General features: G+C 37.7%; 1 protein-coding gene across 7 annotated transcripts in view; it reads left to right on the top strand.

Annotated features, from left to right (window-relative positions):
- The window catches only part of LOC118411543 (ras-GEF domain-containing family member 1B-like), a 65,372-nt gene that overhangs the window by 17,095 nt on the left and 29,091 nt on the right, over positions 1 to 19,186 (top strand). For 4 of the 7 annotated variants that reach the window (XR_004830687.1, XM_035813881.1, XM_035813879.1 and 1 more), the window contains exons 3-7: positions 2,937 to 3,044; positions 3,693 to 3,727; positions 4,044 to 4,131; positions 5,842 to 5,889; positions 14,609 to 14,662. Coding sequence is in view for 5 of the 7 variants with exons in the window: in XM_035813881.1 (XP_035669774.1) it covers positions 2,937 to 3,044; positions 3,693 to 3,727; positions 4,044 to 4,131; positions 5,842 to 5,889; positions 14,609 to 14,662 (333 nt within the window). In the remaining 2 variants the exon portion in view is untranslated. Of the gene's footprint in view, positions 1 to 2,936; positions 3,045 to 3,692; positions 3,728 to 4,043; positions 4,132 to 5,630; positions 5,670 to 5,841; positions 5,890 to 11,298; positions 11,441 to 14,608; positions 14,663 to 16,109; positions 16,340 to 19,186 lie in introns of those variants that run through there. The other 3 variants (XM_035813882.1, XM_035813889.1, XM_035813884.1) reach the window with 3 other exon arrangements.

The raw sequence follows: 19,186 nt of genomic DNA, 5'->3' as shown, positions 1-19,186 counted from the left end.
ATGTGTAACTTACTTACCTGAGGTCTATGTTGGTACTGAGAGTTCAAGTATTGTGCTTTCAGGCTGATCTGTACATGACTAGTGGCCATCTGTGTAACAGATGCTTTGAAATATTAGGGGCGATTTTGCTTCTGCATGGTTGCATTGGGATAGTTTTACGTTTTGCCTGAGGACATGGCAGGTGTTTATCCAACTTCGGCTTAGTGCCTTCCGGCCAATAACAAAACAAAAACCTGGGTGCTGTTGATAGGCAGTGTACATGTATACACACACATGATTTCTGAAAGTTTTAACTACCAATCTACAAGTACCAGTCTGTTCCACTGTGAATTCAAAGTACATTTTAAAATACAGAATAATGATCTATGAAAGAAGGTTTAAGATTTATTACATTTTAGGTGTCAATTTAGCACCACAGTAAAAGTAGGTCCTTTCTGTAATATGTAAGAGCTGGCAATAAAACTGTCATCTAGTGTTTCCATGCAAATTACATGAACCAAGGATATACATATGCACTTGGGATACAGTAACAGTAGACGTCAATGTTGTTGATTGTCATCATGCTGTCTTTTACATTTTTCTGTGAATTATCCAACACAACAATTCATTTCATACAGTTTTTTAAAAGACATTGATAATCTACTATGAAATACGACTGTATATACCCTAAAGGCATCAGTCAAAAGAGAATTATGTAGTATGGCTGTGTGGGCATTGAATATTCTATTCCATAATGTAGATTTTTGGTCCAATGATTTATGGTAGGTGATCTTTGTACCTGCAGATATTACCACTACCCAGTAATATTGATCCAAGGCAACATCATGATGTTATGAATTATGCCAGATATTGGTCATCATCCAAATATACTTACTTATCATAAGTGCTAGTTGTAATTCATACAACTGAGATAATGGTTTGTACAACCTGTAGTTGAGGCCCAATATATTGTGTATTGATCGCTCATCATAACGTAAGGTCAAACTTGAGTCTTTACCCACAATGTTGCTTCTGACATTGACATTGTTTGATCATGGGACAAACAATATGGCACAGATGATCCGTATTCTTCCTCAGCCAGCCAGCGTAACCCATGATGCATCATTTATGGGGTTCCATGACAGGTTTATGGGCGAGGCTGGTGACATTTAAACGACCCGTTACCACTTCACTGCTCAAAATCAATGCCCCATTTCCCTTCTGTGCAGGCTCTGACATAACAGTAATGTTTAATGTATGCACAGTGTCAAGTGATTTACTGCATCCTCATCATATATTCATAGCAGTCATTGCACGGTTTGAACTGGAAGTGTTCAATATCCTGAAACTTGTCTTTCAGTTTGATTTGGCAAAATTATGTGCCTTAATTCAACATGTACAAATTTAAGTTCTGGGTCAGTAAAACTAAAATGTATTATGTATGTTGTCTGTGCATTTCAAAGCAATTTTCAGGCTGTTGTATCGATATTATTAGGAGAACATTGTGTTGAACACTCTGATGATAATTCATAGATGGCTCATGAGATAAAAAGCAACTTTTTAGTTTGGTGCATGTTTACATGTATGTATGATAGATTAAAAATCATCATGATGATGATGGCTGTTTCTTCGTATCCAAAGATCAGTGGAAAGGTAACTGGTCCTCCTCTGCAAGCTCTCATGTGGCTGTGCAGTCCAATCCTCGACCCACATGTGTAAACGCACATTAAAAATCATACCCAACATGGAAATGGATACCTCTCTGAAAGTGCTTGAAGAGTAGTAGTGACTGTTGTTAACCTTCTGTTGTGATACAGAAGAAACAGCCATGACTTCAAGTACCAGAGTTACCAACCTAGGATTGATGTGTTCAAAAATTTGTATTTCCCAGAACTATCGTAGAGTGGAATTTGTTATCACCAAGCACAGTAGGGGCATCTTCTCTGGATAGCTTTAAAGAACGCTTGCAGATAGATGTGCTAAAGTTAGGTGTGACAGGTTGTTCGGTGTAATATAACCAGCTGCTGCCGCGCTGCGTGCCTGCGAAGCTGGTGTGTTACGCCGAACGGCGGTTATACCGGCTATATAGATACAGATACAGAAGAAACCTTCTCCTTGCTGCCTTACACCCTGTAGCCAATAGTACGGATTTGGTGCCAGACAGCTATCTTCACATGCTGAAGGTTAAGGAATATCATACACATATCTACCTGTATATATTACCCTTCTACAGTTGTAATCTGTCATGTGTCAGGAGTGGCCCTATTGAATAGATTTACCACTGCGTGCCCTTGTACAGCATCTATAATGCATAATGGATGATTCATTGCAAAAGTGCAGATAGTGGAAAACGGCTTCTTCCGTCATATTAACATGCATGAGATCACACTGTTGGACACATCTAGGTCAATTCTGTAGTTCACGGCTTCTTGGACAAAATTTGTGGCATACATATACTTTTAAATTGCATTAAGAAGTGATCACTCACTAACATTGTTATAGAATTCCTTTGCAATTCCTATCATAATGCTGAACCATGGATCATGTTTAGTATTTCAAACTCAGAGAGCAATGAAATGGCTCCCTGTTTTCTCCTTGATCTTTGGTGGAATACAGAGAGATGGAAAGGATAATGATACCTAAAAGTGATATCTAATTCATATGACAATGGTAACATAGATTTGTACAGAAAATGTAAGCCCTGTCCCTGGCCCTTCCTTTACCATTATTGTTGCATGAATGTGCTCCCTCTGTTGACAAATTGGTGTACTGCACAAAGGTTACCCTATGAACCTGACAAGTAAGATTTTGCATTCCTGTGTTTCTACCAGGGTGCAAGGTGTGTAGAGGGAACAGCAAACTGGGACATGTTTGTATCATAAATTATAAGAAATAAACAAACAAACAAACAAACAAACAACAGTAAACAAACAGATGTTACCCCTGTGTCCCTGCAGGTGACCAGCATGCTGCTGGATGCAGAGCGGAGGAAGCTGCTGGCCCTCCAGCGGGAAATGGGTGCACTGCAGCGCCTCAGCTGTCCTGGAGACATCAACCCGGAACAGGTATCTTTACCTTGAATCTTTACCTTGAACCACAGCCAGTCGATACCCTTGCGGGTAATAAGGCTGTCCTAGTTGTGGCGGTGGTAGCGTCAATATGAGAAGTGGTACTCATGTCTGTCTGGGTGCAGTCCCCATTCCTGCCCCAGTCTTGTCTTGAACTCTTTCACTGATTTACTATTGACTGTCCTCTGTGAGAGTTTATTCCATGCAGGGTATAGACTGGCTTCAATCTAATGTGTTTTAGGAAGAAAAGGAATGGATCATTTACTAGTATACCTATAGGAGTGTGAAAATTCCACTTCTTTTCTATCATGTTTGTCTGTCTCTATGAGCATCCTGTATGTAATGTCTGAATGTTGAAGGAAATGTTTACAGAAGATTGTATTCAAAATACACATTTTTGATTATACAGGCCTATGATACTTATGTTATTTTGATAGTCAATTTCTTGTTAAGTTTTAAGACACCTTTTTAGCTGTAGTATTGCGTTACGTCTATAAAGATTAGTAAATTGATGAAGCTCTCAGTCTAGTTGAAAGAGTATATATTATACAAGTGTAAATGCATCTATATGATTAGAGGGTGGCTGGAATGCATTTCAGTCCATTGCAGTTGTGTAATTGAGTATGTGTGATGATTCTTCCACAGGTTTCAGATCTAGAACGACAGCAGTTGAATCATAGGTAAATACCTCTTTTAGTTGTTTCAAACCCTACCGCACAGAACAAGATAGAATGTGGAATGCATACAGTTAGTTCTTGACCTACTTCCATTCATTACATATCATATTATGCCAATGCATGAGACTATCAATATGAGACAATAGATAACTTCTGAAATCAATCAATCAATCAATCAATCAGTCAATCAACTGATCAATCATTTAATTTTTTACCTTTTTGTTAGGGACTTCATGTATTTGAGATCCCAAATTTAGTCCATTTTTATTTAACCTGTATGTATTGACCAGCTTTAACTTAGTTTCTGTGTCTTTCACAGTCGTATCAAGCTCCAGTATGAACGCCTGGAGCAGGAATACAGGTTTGCAGCCCAGGGCATCATCAGAAGAAGCAGCGTCTCACAGAAGGTATGGGAGCAACAGATACTATAAACTTCATGCTTTAGAAACACATGATTAATCAGCTTAGCAAATGTACTTTGTTGGAAAGATAAGACAATGCCTCTGAGTTATATACAGTAGTAATGTAAGAGTTGACAAGCTTGTTCAACTAACAGTGGGACACATGAAGATCTAACATATCATTTCAAGCCTAGCTAAACTTCTGGCAAATACCATTCTAGTCTGTTTGTTGAAGCCACTATTAGAATCAGTTTGTTTTAGTTCACTTGTAAACAAATTGAAATTGAATGAAACCATGTATAAAACTTCACTCAGACAGTGCTATCAAAGACCTTCACATCGTAAGTAACCCCACCAGGTCACATCTGGTTGTACATGGGTAACCGCAGATCAACTTGACAGGAAGATATCACATACCTCATGTCTGGGCAAACCTCAGTCTCAGCCACAAAACTAACATTGGTGTGAACTAGTTCATACCAGTTCTGCCTTTACAACTCCACATACTAAACATTCTACAAAGGGGAAATCCCTATTGTTATTATAGATAGCGCTGTCTGGATCTAAAATGGTACAAGATCATCTTTTTGAACATACCAATTCCTGAAACCTTAGAACACCTTGGAATATAGTGTTACATTGTATCAATCGTGAGTAAGAAAAAGGCTTCTGAAAGTGAGTTGTAACAGTAATTGACTGTAAATATAACATAAGTCATGTACATGTATAGGTTCCGTTGCTTTGCAGGCTCAATTACATGTACATTGTAAAGAAGCCATGCATGTTACACCTGTACATCAACAGGTGACAACTGACAGGAAGACGTGGCATACCTGTGTCTAGGGCGGGACCTGTGCATTGTTGTGTTCTTTCTTGTTTCCATTTCCTATTCTGAATGTCACTTTGTTGTGAAACTCTCTGCAGAATAGATATCAAGATACTAAAGGAAAGGGTGGTATAAAGTCAAAAACTGAAAATGGTATGTTGATCTAACTTGGGAATTAATTTCTAAGGCCTAAAGTTAACTCAGTGTTTCATATAGTATAAGCCGCAATAAAAGTTTCAAATAACTGTCTTTCCAGGAGATTAGTGCTTTTTAGTAGTCAATATGTTTTCTGAGTTTTCTAAGATGGAGGACTGGGATGAGTTTTCCCCGTGAGTGTCCCGAGCTTCACTGTTAAAATGTACAAAAGTACAAAACCAAAATTAATGTGACTTGACCCATCAGTAAGTCATTCAAACTACAGTCACACCTAGTAGACAACAGGTAACCCTGCATTCCTCCTGTCTGGCTCACCACATGTACATGACAGTGAACTGTGGGGGCCACACCTTCAGTTCAGGACCTGATAACAGAGGCGGTTTACTCAGATGTACGGCAACCCAGTTTAAGAGGCTGATTTGCATTTCGGCAGTTGAAAAGCTAATTTACTCAGTAATAGAGACGGCAGAGGTAGGGAACAGAGACAAACAGACAAAGGTTGTACAAGGATAAGTCTTGGTGGTATTCAGAAGGGAGAATGGTTCATCCTATGCTAGAACAAGTAAGACGTATCTACTGAGATTTCATACTTTAATTTAGAACTTCTTCTCATCAATTCGTTTTTTGCAATGTTACTTTGTTGCTTGGTTCCATGAAATAGGCACCGAGTTAATCTCAGGAAGTTTAGGGACAAATTTGGCTGTTCTCACATTGAATTTTTTGTCCTGTTACAGTCAAGAAGCCAGCCTTCCCTGGGAATGAAGACTACACCAAAGTCAAGGGTAAGTGTTTTTATTCTTTGCAGTTTTGATCATGTTATGTTTTACTGTGTTTTATGTATGGCATTGTACAGCTCTTTGCATTTAAAATCAAAACCAGATTAAAGAATGGATGGAAAGGAGTTCATATACACTTTATGTTTCTAACGGTTATATATATACAAAATGTATAGTATCTATGGCTATCCATGTTGCAAACTACAGTTACAGTTGAGTCAGGGCTCTAGCCAGCGTCCGTTTTTCCGTCAATTGACGGAAATTTGCTGCGTGTGACGGAAAATTTTTAAAACCAATCCGTCAACTTTGACGGACAAAAATCTGATAAAAGCTCCTTGGTGGAAGCTACAGGCTGCTTGGAGACGCCGTCCACGGCCGTAGAAGCCACACTGTTTGTTTTGCTATTGTTATGACTGTTGACAATGTGTGTTGGCGTCCTTTTGCATACGATAATCTCATTAAAACCTGTTTTTCAAGGTCTCAGTTCAGACTCTCTAACTCCTGGAATAGTGTTTTCACGACAATGGGAATTGGCTGACGGAAAAAAATGTCAAGCTGGCTAGAGCCCTGAGTTGAGTTATGAATTTGAATGGTCTATCTGAACCTTTTCCCATGCCACAATGCCACCTATTGGAAGACAATGGTACTGTAGGAATTTGAGTCACCATGATGTCACCTTCCCATCCATTCTTTTGTTGAATATTCTGTTTCAAATTTGTTTTCTTATTTGCTTGTTTTTTATTCTCATCTAATAAGTAGGTAAAATTAAAAAGTCTCAGCAAGTCTCCGTAGAAGTGGTATTCAAACAGTGCAAACCGCGCCTCTTGTCAGTAACACCACCTAGTGGATAAGGCTGTATTGCAAGGCAATGTAAAATAAACTTAAGGTCTTGCTAATTTTAGTCTAAATGACTTTGGCAAAGTATTTTTAGCTTCTGCTTGTTTAATCACAAACAAAGGCCATTTCCTAATGTAAAACAAAAATAACAGTAAGTTAAGTAAATCAATGGTGTTGTTCTATTCAAGTTTATCTTCATGATCAAGTATTATCTATTTTTGTGCGTGTATACAATGAACAATGTGGCAAATATAGGCTGGCAGATGCATGAAATTCAAGGCACACCCCATAGTCAGTCATTGGTTGTGACCTCTAACCCCTGCTGACACTAACAAGAGTTGGCAGATGTCTGTGACACAACAAGTTCGAGGGCAGTGACCCTGACTGGAACAGGCTATCAAACAACAAGGAAAAAATACAATGTTCACTCAAACTGTAGCACATATTCTATTTACCGATTGCACTGGAGATCATTGCACTGTTTCAAGAGGATCCCAAGGTGAATGACTATACAGCACAGTTACATGGATTTAGAGTGTGCAATACTGTACACTCAAAGATCTAGCAACACTATCAAACACATGTACTGACAGTGGAATAACAGCTTTGTCAACTACAATGTATATAAAATGCACAGTGAGTTCTATAATGTCTGCCTTTATTCCTTCACATGGACACCCTCATTTCATACAACATCATCAAACACTTTAAAAGCTTGTACTGGTAGTGATAATTTTCCCTTGTGAGAAGGACTTAGGTGTCTGAGTCAACATTTATATCAGGCACATGGCTGTTTTAGTTTTTTAGTTTTTTAGCATTAGTTTTGGCACATTGACGAAGACAAGATGACAATAGTCTGTTGTCAGAAGCACAAACCAAGGATTTCTGTTGGTAAAAAATCAAATTTAAACTTCACATTGATACATCTAAAGCAATGGCAGAGCAGTTCTATAGAGATGTCTGGAGGTAAGAATTGTGAGATCTGATAGTGTAGTCTAAGAACATGATGTTGTCAGATCCAATTTTGGCACTCATCCATCCCATCCTTTAGTACATTGACCTCAAAGAACTCCTCTCTGTTTGCTGGAATTGCATTACAACTTTTCATTTATTGTTAGCATGTTTGGGTAGACAATATTTGCTACTGTATTAGATTACATGTATGCCTAATGTATGCTATAGAGAAAAAAAGCATGATATACATTGTACAAAGTCTAGATTTGATATAGATATTCATCAATGCACAGATTATGAAATTTGATTTTATTATTATTTGTGTGGAAAACAGTTGCTTTTTTAGCTAACAAAATAGCTTGACTGTACATAATTGTTCACTCTATCAGAAAGGACATGAAGATGAACTGCTGATTGAATAGTCTCTCCAAAACTAAAAGGGTGAAAGCACAGATAGTGGAAAGATAAAACCAAGCTAGGCTACCAGGCCTAATCAGATCATCTATTAAGTTAGAACTGTGCCTCTGGATCTAATCACTGAGAGATAATGAACAGCTAGAAGGTCCCAAAGGGTATGAAGCAAAGGGAGATCCTATCTTAGTTTTAATCAGACTGGTACACTTCTGACAACCATTTGGAAGGAAAGAAAAAGATCAGGGATTCAAAGGACTTTGAAGTTAGAGCTGAAACATTTCTTCAAGTCATATTGGGTATGCATGTACAGCATGTAACAAAAAAGTTGAATTGTTTCAAATAACTGTCATGATTAAGCTATGCCAAGTTATGGATGGAAGATTTCCCATACTTTTTTTCAGACTTCTGAATTATTAACACTCATTCAAAGTTTTTGTTATCTTTTAATATATTTGAATATAGATTACTCAAGGGTAAAGATTGAGAGAACTGCTGATTGTACTGGCAAAGACTATCACTACATTTCATACTGGTCAAATCAGTGATTTTTACTCCACTAAATGACACTAGTCTCTACCCTAACAAATGTATCTTAATCATGCGAGTTTGGAGTAGCTGCATAATAATGCCAGCAACTATCAGAAAACAAATTGCCTGAATGACAGACTTTTTCCATGCCCTCAACATAAAAGCCAGCTTCTTGGCTATGGGACCGACATGCCCCCTAGAATATTTTACCACAACCCCCGAGTTTATGTAGATACCAAGGCCTAGAGCTGATCAAGAGCTGCCATACTCATGTACATTTCTTTTCCTTGTCTGTTGAAACTTGGCCCCAACCCAAAGATGCGAATCTGACCACCATGCTGGGATTTGATTTTGTGTGGGCTGACAAAAATGCAGTACTTGTTGTGTGGTCATCTGTGTGGTTGCCAAGATCATTGCCAAGTCATTTAGCACCCAACTTTGGAAAGAGTTCATCTTTCAGTATCTATATATTATAACAATTTTATTTGTGAAAAGGGATTTAATGTTCTCCCTAGGCCTAACCTATACTATAATAGGCAGTACAAATTTGGTTTCAAACATTTACATTAAACCTTAGCTTGCAATTGAAGGTGAAAAGATGGCTTTGATACAAAATGCTAGAGACATACTATTCATTAAACATTGATGAAGCAATGGTGGCTCCCGCATGCCATCACCTAAAAAAAGAGGCATGGAAGATGATGCATCATAACTGTGCAAGGCACAGACATTGATGTACAACCACACAATGGTTTGTAACCAGAGAGTATATAAAGGCATCACTACAGTGTCTGGCAGATGAATCAGCTTGCATTTCCCCAAAGTTTCCCCTGTCCTGTACTGCTAATGTACTTGTCAGGATGAGTCCATATTGTCTAAGCTGTTTAATGAGGCAGGAAATGAGGGATGATATGATCCCTCCTACCCTTCCTAACAAGGGGCAGCTAAATTAGTCATCCCCAGGGATGTTGAAGTGTAGTAGGCAGCACAAAAAAATACTAGTACTAGTGCATTATTTACACTAGTCCCTTCGCCCAGCTTTTGCAGGAATTCATAATATGTGGGGCTGTAGTTATACTGGTCAGCCCCCTCAAAGAACTGATCTTGATGATTACAGTAGTGTTTGTCTTCTATAGTCAAATGCTATCTGAACTTACCCAAAAGGGTTTAAAATTCTTTAGGAAATCTAAGCCAAATCTTCTGTTGGTATTCAAAGCTTTGTATCCCCAGCCATGTGCCTTACATGTATATGTTGAAAAGTCTTTTGAACATTACGAATAATATGAAAGCAATGAGTAATTTTCAACAACCACAACAATTGTTGCAAAGCTAACTTAGCTTTCATGGTATGGGACAGCAAAAATGAAGTGAAAACTAACAAGATCGGCATATGTCAACAAAATGTGTTCAAACCTGTAATAGATCCTTAATGTTTGTTGGTTTTATATATTGTAACATTTCAAAAATTGCATCTGTTGTGAAATGATAAAGATGATAAGACAGCAGGCCCTTTTCTAAGAATGGCTCCTCTTAAGAAAATCCACACAACAAGCAGCATGTAATTGAATAGCTCTAGGGAAATGAGCAAGTTGATATTTTTAATGTTAAATAAATAGGTGAGTGATAGGGAAAATGATCAGGAAATTAAAATCAGTCAAACACTCATCTATGCAAGGAAGTGGGTTAGATAAAGCTCAGCATTTGTCATCAAGTCATTTCTTACCTCATTTAGCACAGAGGAAGTAAAGCTCTCTCTGTGAGGAATCTCAGGGCCAATTTCTTTTCCCTGTAATGTACATTCCACATTACAATGCAGATAAGCTTACTCACCAGAAGCCTTCATCACAGGAAATGGCCTCTGTACATTAAGACTGCCATCCAGTCATCTGCTGCTGATACTTTTTCCTTCTGAGTCAGGCATAAAAAAATGTGGACAGTACTAGAGACAATTAGAGAAAAAAATTTGATACATGTACTTTAAAAGTATCCTACCTACTTTCAAGGCTGTATAATGCAGCATTTTCTATCTTTCTAATTTTCGCAACTTAGTTTCATTATTCTTAATAGGTGCAGTGACAACTACTTGGGTTTGACTTTGAGGTTAGACACTGAACTAAAGGAATGGTCAATGATGTCAATGAAAGCAAAAACATGTTTTTTGAATGGACATTGTTAAGAATTTTGTTAACCAAAACATCCCCCAAATTTGGGGTTGCTCCGGAGGGATATCCTGAGGAAACAGATGCCATGTTATTTTCTCACGTTAGTTTCTAGAGGTAGTTTTTTTAAGACGTCATATTTTTCCTCTTTTGTACTAACACTTCCCACGGCTTGACGTCATCACTCCACAGGCAGTCCCAGTCCTCTTAGTTCCACATTCTTTCTGACCTGGCTATCTCGCCCACTGCATAACTCACTCTGTTAGGAGTTCCCAGAAGAATATTCCATTCTTTTATAGGGTGAAATCTCAATGTTTTACCATTTTGCACCCCTTTATATTTAATTTTATCTTCTACTTATGAAAATATTGTTAGACAGATGTCTTTTGTGTTCACTGCAAAATGAAACTTTGTTGTAAGTTATGAGGAGTGAACAAAGACCTAAATATTTAGAAAATAATCTTGCTCCTATTGACAGTAGCACAGTCTGCTATGCGGGGTAGGAGGAGTTTTGATTTCTAAACCAGAGCAGCCATTGGCCAGTGTGGTTTATCAGTTATCATGGTATTTTAAATGTTCTGAGATATGAGTCAAGGAGACCCAGTTCTAAGAATTACGTCTCAAGCTCTGAACCTTACTGTAGCAGTTATTTACAGACATTGAAGGTAGGTGTATATTGTAGATACAGTAATCTATTGATAATCTCCAAGCAGATCCTACGGTAGCATAAGATAGTATCAAAAGCTGGCAGAGGAGTGTAGCTGGCTTAGGAGTGTGTTTGGCTACATGGCAAATGTACACCTCTTGGTTGACTACACTCCTTGGCCAGTTTGGTACTATCTTATGCCATTGTAGGATCTGCTTGGAGATTAATCTATTGATTGTTTTTGCCTTGTTGTCCAATGGTCATCATGATTACATTATACAGTCTTTGTTGATTAGGTCCATCTGTGATGGAAAAAAAATACAATCACAACAGAGAACGTAGAAGGAAGAAGTTTCTTTCTATTTTGAAACAGTTGTTATTATGGTGCTTGTGACTATTTGATTCCTAAATGTTGTTGAATGCTTAAATAAACAACAACAGAAACAAAATTTGTTCCAGATGAGATAGTGGTCTAACTTTCTGCACTACCAAAAATATTTTTTTGTTGATTTGTCTTATTTTTTCACACAAAAAATTCACCTTCAATGAAGAAAACTATTCTGTGTCGAGAAATCGTAGAAAGCTGTGTCAGTTATCAGGGCAAGAAATTTTTAGCGTCATACGAGACACATCATATCTAGAAGTTTTCAGATACAGTTAGATGCTGTTATAATTAGGAGCTGGAGAACACCACAAGATATAACAGTCAGATTTTTTTGTCCTGCATAGAGACAGCCTGGTGCTAATACAGGGCTCGAAATTCATTTTTAGGATAAGGTGCACTGGTGCACCCAGCTAAGAAAATTGAGTGCACCAAAAAAATTTGGGTGCACCACTTAAATTTAAGTAATAACCTGATAATAAAACTTAGTTACAAGATAACAAATTCTTAAACAAGTACTATGACAGACATTTTTATTATCGTTCTAACACTTACAAATGTAGATGTCAAGAATATGATGTATACTAGACATATACTTTGACTTTGATATCTTAACATACATAAACCTAAGAAAATATTTGGGTGCACCCTGTGCACCCACAGAAAATAATTGGGTGCACAGCTCCAATTTTGGGTGCACCTGGGTGCACATGCACCCAGTATTTCGAGCCCTGTAATACCTGTATTTTAGACTAAATATCTTACTTAGCTATATTGTACATGATATTAGCTTCAATAGCAATCTTATTATTATTAGAGAAGAAAAATGACAATGTGATGATATTGTGTTATGCAAAGCTAATGTAGTAATGTGCTTACTCTACTTAACATGTACATGTACTTTAAAACTATTCTGTTAGTTATTTCAGGGTTGAACACATGATAGGGGAAGGGCTGGTACTGCACCACTTGTGTTATGTGTCAGGGGAAATGACATAAATGCCCCGTGTCATCGCAATTGTTACAGTCCCTCCCACTTCCTAGGCCTTCCAAGGGTCTGAGGACTCAAAATAGGAGCAAGATAAAATCAATTAGAGAAGAAAATTAGTGAGACTTTATATGGAGTTATGTGGAAATGTTGTGAAGTCAATTTTCAACAATTCCAAAGGTGATTCTGTTTGTCAATTTAACATTTCTTGCAGGCTTGCAGCTTTAATTTTTTTGCTTTGTCGTATAAATCCATAGCTGGAATTTCAGCTCAATAAAATTTGATTTCACCTCATGATCTATCAAACGGTGCTGGCTACATCATTTTCTCATGACCCATTTTTTCTTGTATTGTCTCCAACTTTGTACCATGCCCATTTGAGTCTTCGACTGTCTTGCCAGCCATGGCTTCTGTTGGAACTATAAAGGGAAAAAACACATAATGTATTCTGAAAATGTCTACATCAGATAACCCCACTTTAAGTATGGTCCCCTGAGTGACACAGTACAAATGCTACCCCATAAAAACAATTGTTTCAGCCATAATCTTTGCTGGTTGCAACTTCCCTGCAGGACAAGCCTTTAATAACGATGTAGTTTTCAAAAAACATTGAATCCTTTTTGGAGTTCTGGTAGCATTCTATTTTATCATTGTCAAGTTGCCTTGGCAATCTAACATTGGTATTATATTTTTGTTATTCACAAATGGGAATAGAAATGATTACCGGTATTCTCATATCTGTGTGATTAATGGAAAACCTAAGCCACCTCTGACAGCATGCCCAGCCCTTCTCCACATGTTATTATTGTTATATCGTGTGTAACATTACTGCTAAAAATATGTACACATGTATGTACGGACAAGTGGCACAAGATTCAGTTACGTGTATATTGTGTACATGATATTGACTATGTATTTAAATAATTTTGATAGGTCTAACTTTTAACCTAAAGAAAATAGCTATCTTTATCATTTGTGCCTGGCTATATACTCGATGCAGTAATTATGTTTATTTGAACAGATTTTCTGATTTTCTTTCCCAATTTTTTTTCCACAGAAAACTAGTTACAGAGCATGTTGAATATGAGACAAAAGTTATAGTTTCTCTCATACTTGCAAAGGGATAGATTACAGACAAGTGTGAGAACGTTCAGATCCTTCTCATTGGTGTGCCATATGATATCAATGAATGGTACTTTATAACTGTCATGTAATATTGTGCTTGGATGACAGAATTGGAGCACTCTGATATTTCTACTGTCAATATATTATGACACACACACTAATAGAACTATGCCACTGGTCTTTTCACAGCTGCCTAACCTCTTGCCCTTTTTGTGTATACATTTTCATTTCAGAACATGTAGTCTGACAGACTTGTTCTTTTGTCAATGCCACTGTATGAATTATTACTGAAAGTAGAAATATTATGCATTTTGTATGTACTGGATGAAAGTGTTCATCAACTATTTGTCCTATACCCCCTTGAGATGACATGGTACACTCCAGTTATAGGGCTCTAACAAGAGGCTTTGTGGCTTTTATATCAATTTTGTTTATTGTACATCTGTCCGTAAAAAAAAAAGATCAGGTACTTTAAATTTCTGCTGAACGTATCATACATAAATTTGAAATTAGGGTCCATCTCAAACCAGAGAGAAAGAAAGTAAAAGTCAGGTATCCCATCCCCATGATCCCCTAACACAGCCTCTGCCGGTAGCATGTCAGATTTATGTTATGGTGTGGTGTGCCAAGATGTGCTGCGTTGATAGCACCCAGAGTCATCCCACTTACTTGCCACTCTTCTCCACCCGCAGCCTAGTATCTTCGGCACCCTGACCAAAGAGCGCAGCCCCAAGAACAAGCGAAGGGTAAGTACACCAGGTCTCTAGGTCATCGTTTTCTGTATGGCCGATATTGTGAAACACGAAAATATCTGTGTGTTATGGCTTTTCACGTGCTTTCTGACAGCCTACATAGTCATCCTGTGAGGGCACTATTTGATACTGAACGGGATGTACAATAGTTGCAGGATAATTCCTGATCTGCAATAACGGCGTCTGTGTTTTTTTGGCTTCACAGCATCTTTAGTATGCATGCTATAGTGGTGCTGTTCAATATAGCGGCAATGAGTAACCCATTTATTTGGTTGGATGACATTTTGAATGGGCCAATTTGCAGAGGGGGTGTGTCCAGAGGGATTGCCCCTGTTTATGGTCCTGAAAGACAGGAGTGTTCTACAAAACCTCTGCCTTAATGGGACAAAAACAGGTCCTTAAGTGGTAGAGAAGGTTTCTTGGGTTAATCACTCTCCTGTGTAAAAGGAGGCACCTCCCTGGAGCAGGTGCATGGGTGTGCACAGAGGGATTTCACTTTGATGGTTATCAGGGATTTTCCTGCTCCATTTGCTTCTGAAGCATTGTTAGCAGAGTGTGCCCGGGTACTATTTCCATACCAAAGCAATCCCCCAGCTTGCTCAGGTGTTTACTGTTATCCATGGAACGGATGCCGAGTCCGTCCTCAAGGTCTTAGAAATCCTCTCCACTCGTTTATGTCCAATTAAGACTTCAGAGGCTCAGAGAGAACAAGGCTAGGACTTGTTTTAGATGCTTCTGGACAACAATTTTGAGACTGTCGGGCTGAACGGTGGGACAAAGTGCTTGTGACATTTCTTAGAAGTACCTTTGTCGAAGTGTCTCCTTACACACTAAATGCATGGATGGTGCACTTTTTTGGCTTCACAATGGTATATGATTACCATTTAGAATACCAAGTTACCATTTGGAATACTAAATAGCACTTTGCAACATAACGATCACATCTGTGGTGTCGTTAAAACCACATGTTTTCCCACTATGGAATCACCACGTATCTACGTGCTCCTGTGAGAGTTGAGCACATTTTCTTTGGGACTGTCCGTGTGAAATATCATGGAGTCAAGTTTACAATATACCTTGTAAGTATGTAACCAGATGCCACAGCTGTAGTTATGGAGTCTAACATTGATTACAGGTATACATGTTACTCTGCTGTGCAGCTGGGAAACACACAAATACCCTACGCATATGGCCAGTTGTCAGGAAAGATTTACGACGTTCAGAATTTACATCAGAGACATAATTGTATATCTCCTGGATTGTATGCGGGTCATGATTATAGGCTAGTCTGCTGTTCTTGGTAACATTGATGGTTTGGCACATGTGAATTGTGTAATATAAGCTGTTATTATGGGGAGAAAAATGCTGTTAAATCCCAAGTTCAATGGTGTTTCATTTTAAAGCCTAGAATGTTCATTTCTTGTAGCTGCTGCAATTTTGCATTGTAGAAATGGTGCTTGATTGGTACATTTCCGCTAGAGTGGCAGGCTCTTGAGGATTTATACTAATACCTTATTCAATTAAGGTATTTAGGGCATGATATGCCCAAATTAGGGACCTGTTTTATTGATTGAAGCAGAAAGCAAACAACATTTTCTGCTAGCTCCTGGAATTGAAGCTTGGAGGAATCATTCCATGTTTGATGGGAAGAATTTCACTGGAACTATCATGGTAAGTCAAAGCATTGTAAGAATACATTTGTCAAAACATGCTTTAAGTAAAGATTTGAGTACTACTAATGGTATTTTGTTTTAGACAATTCCTACATTTCAAAGTTATCTCTTTGAATAGACAGTTTAAATTGATGAAGAGGCATGCAAGATTCTGGAGAGAGAAATGCAGTTCAACGCATTGCAAAACTGATCTGCTCTTTATTCCAAGGCAGCCTCTCCTAGCCTGGGTACCAGCCAGAAAGTAGTTCGCTCCGGCGTTCATTATTCTATATACAGTCGCTTCTCTGTGCTTCCGTCTGGGAACGCGGACCATCTTAACGTCTGGAATCGTCCAAAATTTGGAAGCAGGCACTGATTGGTCCCTACACATGAGCGAAATATGGAATGGATTCAAGCACTCGCTCGAACAGACGTTTCAACACCGGACAAGCCCTCCACCCGCTCGTTGGAGGCCTGTTGTCATCAAACAAGCGCTCTAGAACCTATTCCTAGATTCGCTCATTAACTGACGTTACCGCCAAACGGTTTGAATGTGCATGTCTCCAGACGGATAGCAGAAGCGAACGTAGGAGCGAACTACTATCCGGATGGTACCCAGGCTAAGCCTCTCCCTGTTACAACCAGAATGTGAAGTATGAGATATGTTCCTAATGACCTATGAAAGGCATGGTTCGAGTTAGGATAGTGGAATGTCTAGTATGGAGCCATAGGAATAGTCCTAAAGGCAGAAATTCGTCCAACAGAGTGCACATAGTTATCGTAATTTTTAACAATCACAGTGTTTTAAATGAAGTACATGCATGTACAAATGTACATAACTTTTCTTTTGGTTTACCTTGTGGCAAATATTTTCTATGTGATAGATACTTGAGTAGAGCTAAAAGCATTTGTTAGCCACCATTGGCAGAGGACAGTTTTTCAAGGAAATAACACCATTTTCAAAATTCTTATCCATTTTTCTGCATCATCTGATGTGTCGAATTAGATAACCTAATATAGTAATTATGGTTACATAAATGATAAGCTTGTTGCTGTTATGGAGGAATAATTGATCACAATGTTTTTTCAGTTGCATTTTGTGTCATGATATCAAAACAAGTAGAGATGAAATTATTTTCCATGGCTCCAGTAAATCTAGAAGCAGAAAGGGGGCAATCTTTATCAAGTGTATGTTTGAAGTATTAAGGTCACTCTTGACCTTGTTTTGTGTCTTTAAAGTAGGATAGAAGACCTACGTTTTTTGTAAGGCTTTCACAGATCATCTCTTAATGTCAATCAGGAGGAGACTTTGATGGAAAACCTTTCCAGACAAAATTAATTTAAACGTCTCTTGGTAGGTGACCTGATTTAGTCATTGCATTTCAAGTTTTAGTATTTGGGTCAAAGATACCCATTGGCTGAAATTTGTGTACTATAGTGTTCACTTCATCAATAATAATACAACATTAAAGCAAAGAAATGGCATAGTTTGATATTATTGCAAACATTTCTTGTTGGCCATGTTCTTTAATCTTTAACATGTTTCATTGTTTGTATTTAATTGTCTGTTGACCTGGATTGGACTTATGGATTATGATTTTGATTTGTCTGCCGTTTCATTTGTACTTGTATGTTCCGATGTGTATGTTTATTTATCTCCTTTGTAATATGCTTTTATTTCCTTGTATGTAAATACTGGGCCCTATTGAAAATCAATTGGTCTAAACTGAATAGGCCACCCAGGGGTTTGAAAATAAACAAACAAACAAACAAACTCTAGCCAATATGTGGTTTCGTTGTGTACATTACAGCATCACCTGCTAGGGGAGATGACGGCAACTGTGTATTATGATCCGGACACAGATATTTCTTTGACGTCAATAGAGAAGGGAATCCCCTTCAGGCTAAAAAAAAAAACAGCGTTGACATGTTAAATGTCAAAACAACAAAGATATGAAAGGGAAATACATTTGTATTTCATTATTTGTAGAGTCGATTCCACATTACCAAGAGGGTCTTTCTTGCCTTTTGTTCCAACATTTTGAAAATCTTTATAACATTCTAAATGTGATAAGTAACTGTTTAGAACTATTTACAACATCTGTGTGATGTCCTAAATATTTTCTATAGTGTTCATACATGTTAGAAACATTTCTAACATCAAATCCATTATTTCTGTTAGTTTCTAAACTGTTCCAACATAGATTCATCATTTGTGATCACATGTGATCATATGTTCGAACAGTGAAACAAAATGATGAAACTGGGTCAGTGGGCTGGGAAGAGGGCAATTCACACATCCCTGCCAAGTACAGGAAATTGTGTCTGTCTGACAGCTTTTCACAAAAGAGCCACTAGTGTCTACTAAAGAAAATCTAAAGATAGAAGACCCAAACAAAAGGCCCATCTTAGCAGCTTTGTTTATTGGGGTAATAAAAGTTTTTATGGAGAAAAAAATGACGCAAATTGTTGGAACATATGATCACATGTTCCAACAATAACAAAAACACATAGATGTTTCTAACTTGTTCTAAATAAAGAGATATTTGCACCATTAATTTACCAATGTTTCCAACATATATAGATAGGTTCAAACATGTTCAAACTTTCATTTTCAATTGTTTGAACAATTTAGAACTTCAGTGACTGAAATATTCTTTTGCTTAGAATAGTTCAAACTTATTACAAATATTATTTCAAAACCCTCTCGGTGACTCGGAATCGACTCTACATTGTATCAAACATTTCTCAACCTTAAAGTCTACAGAAAATGTTTTGCAGGAAATGAATTAGGACAAGTGAAGTTTTGATAATTGGACAAATTTGAGTAGATTGGATAGTAACACTTTTCCTAGGATAGATTTCT

The sequence above is a fragment of the Branchiostoma floridae genome, chromosome 3 (genome assembly GCF_000003815.2).
Source record: "Branchiostoma floridae strain S238N-H82 chromosome 3, Bfl_VNyyK, whole genome shotgun sequence".
Classification (NCBI taxonomy): domain Eukaryota; kingdom Metazoa; phylum Chordata; class Leptocardii; order Amphioxiformes; family Branchiostomatidae; genus Branchiostoma; species Branchiostoma floridae.
The sequence above is the reverse complement of the archived record's forward strand: the minus strand, read 5'-3'. Positions and strand labels throughout refer to the sequence as shown.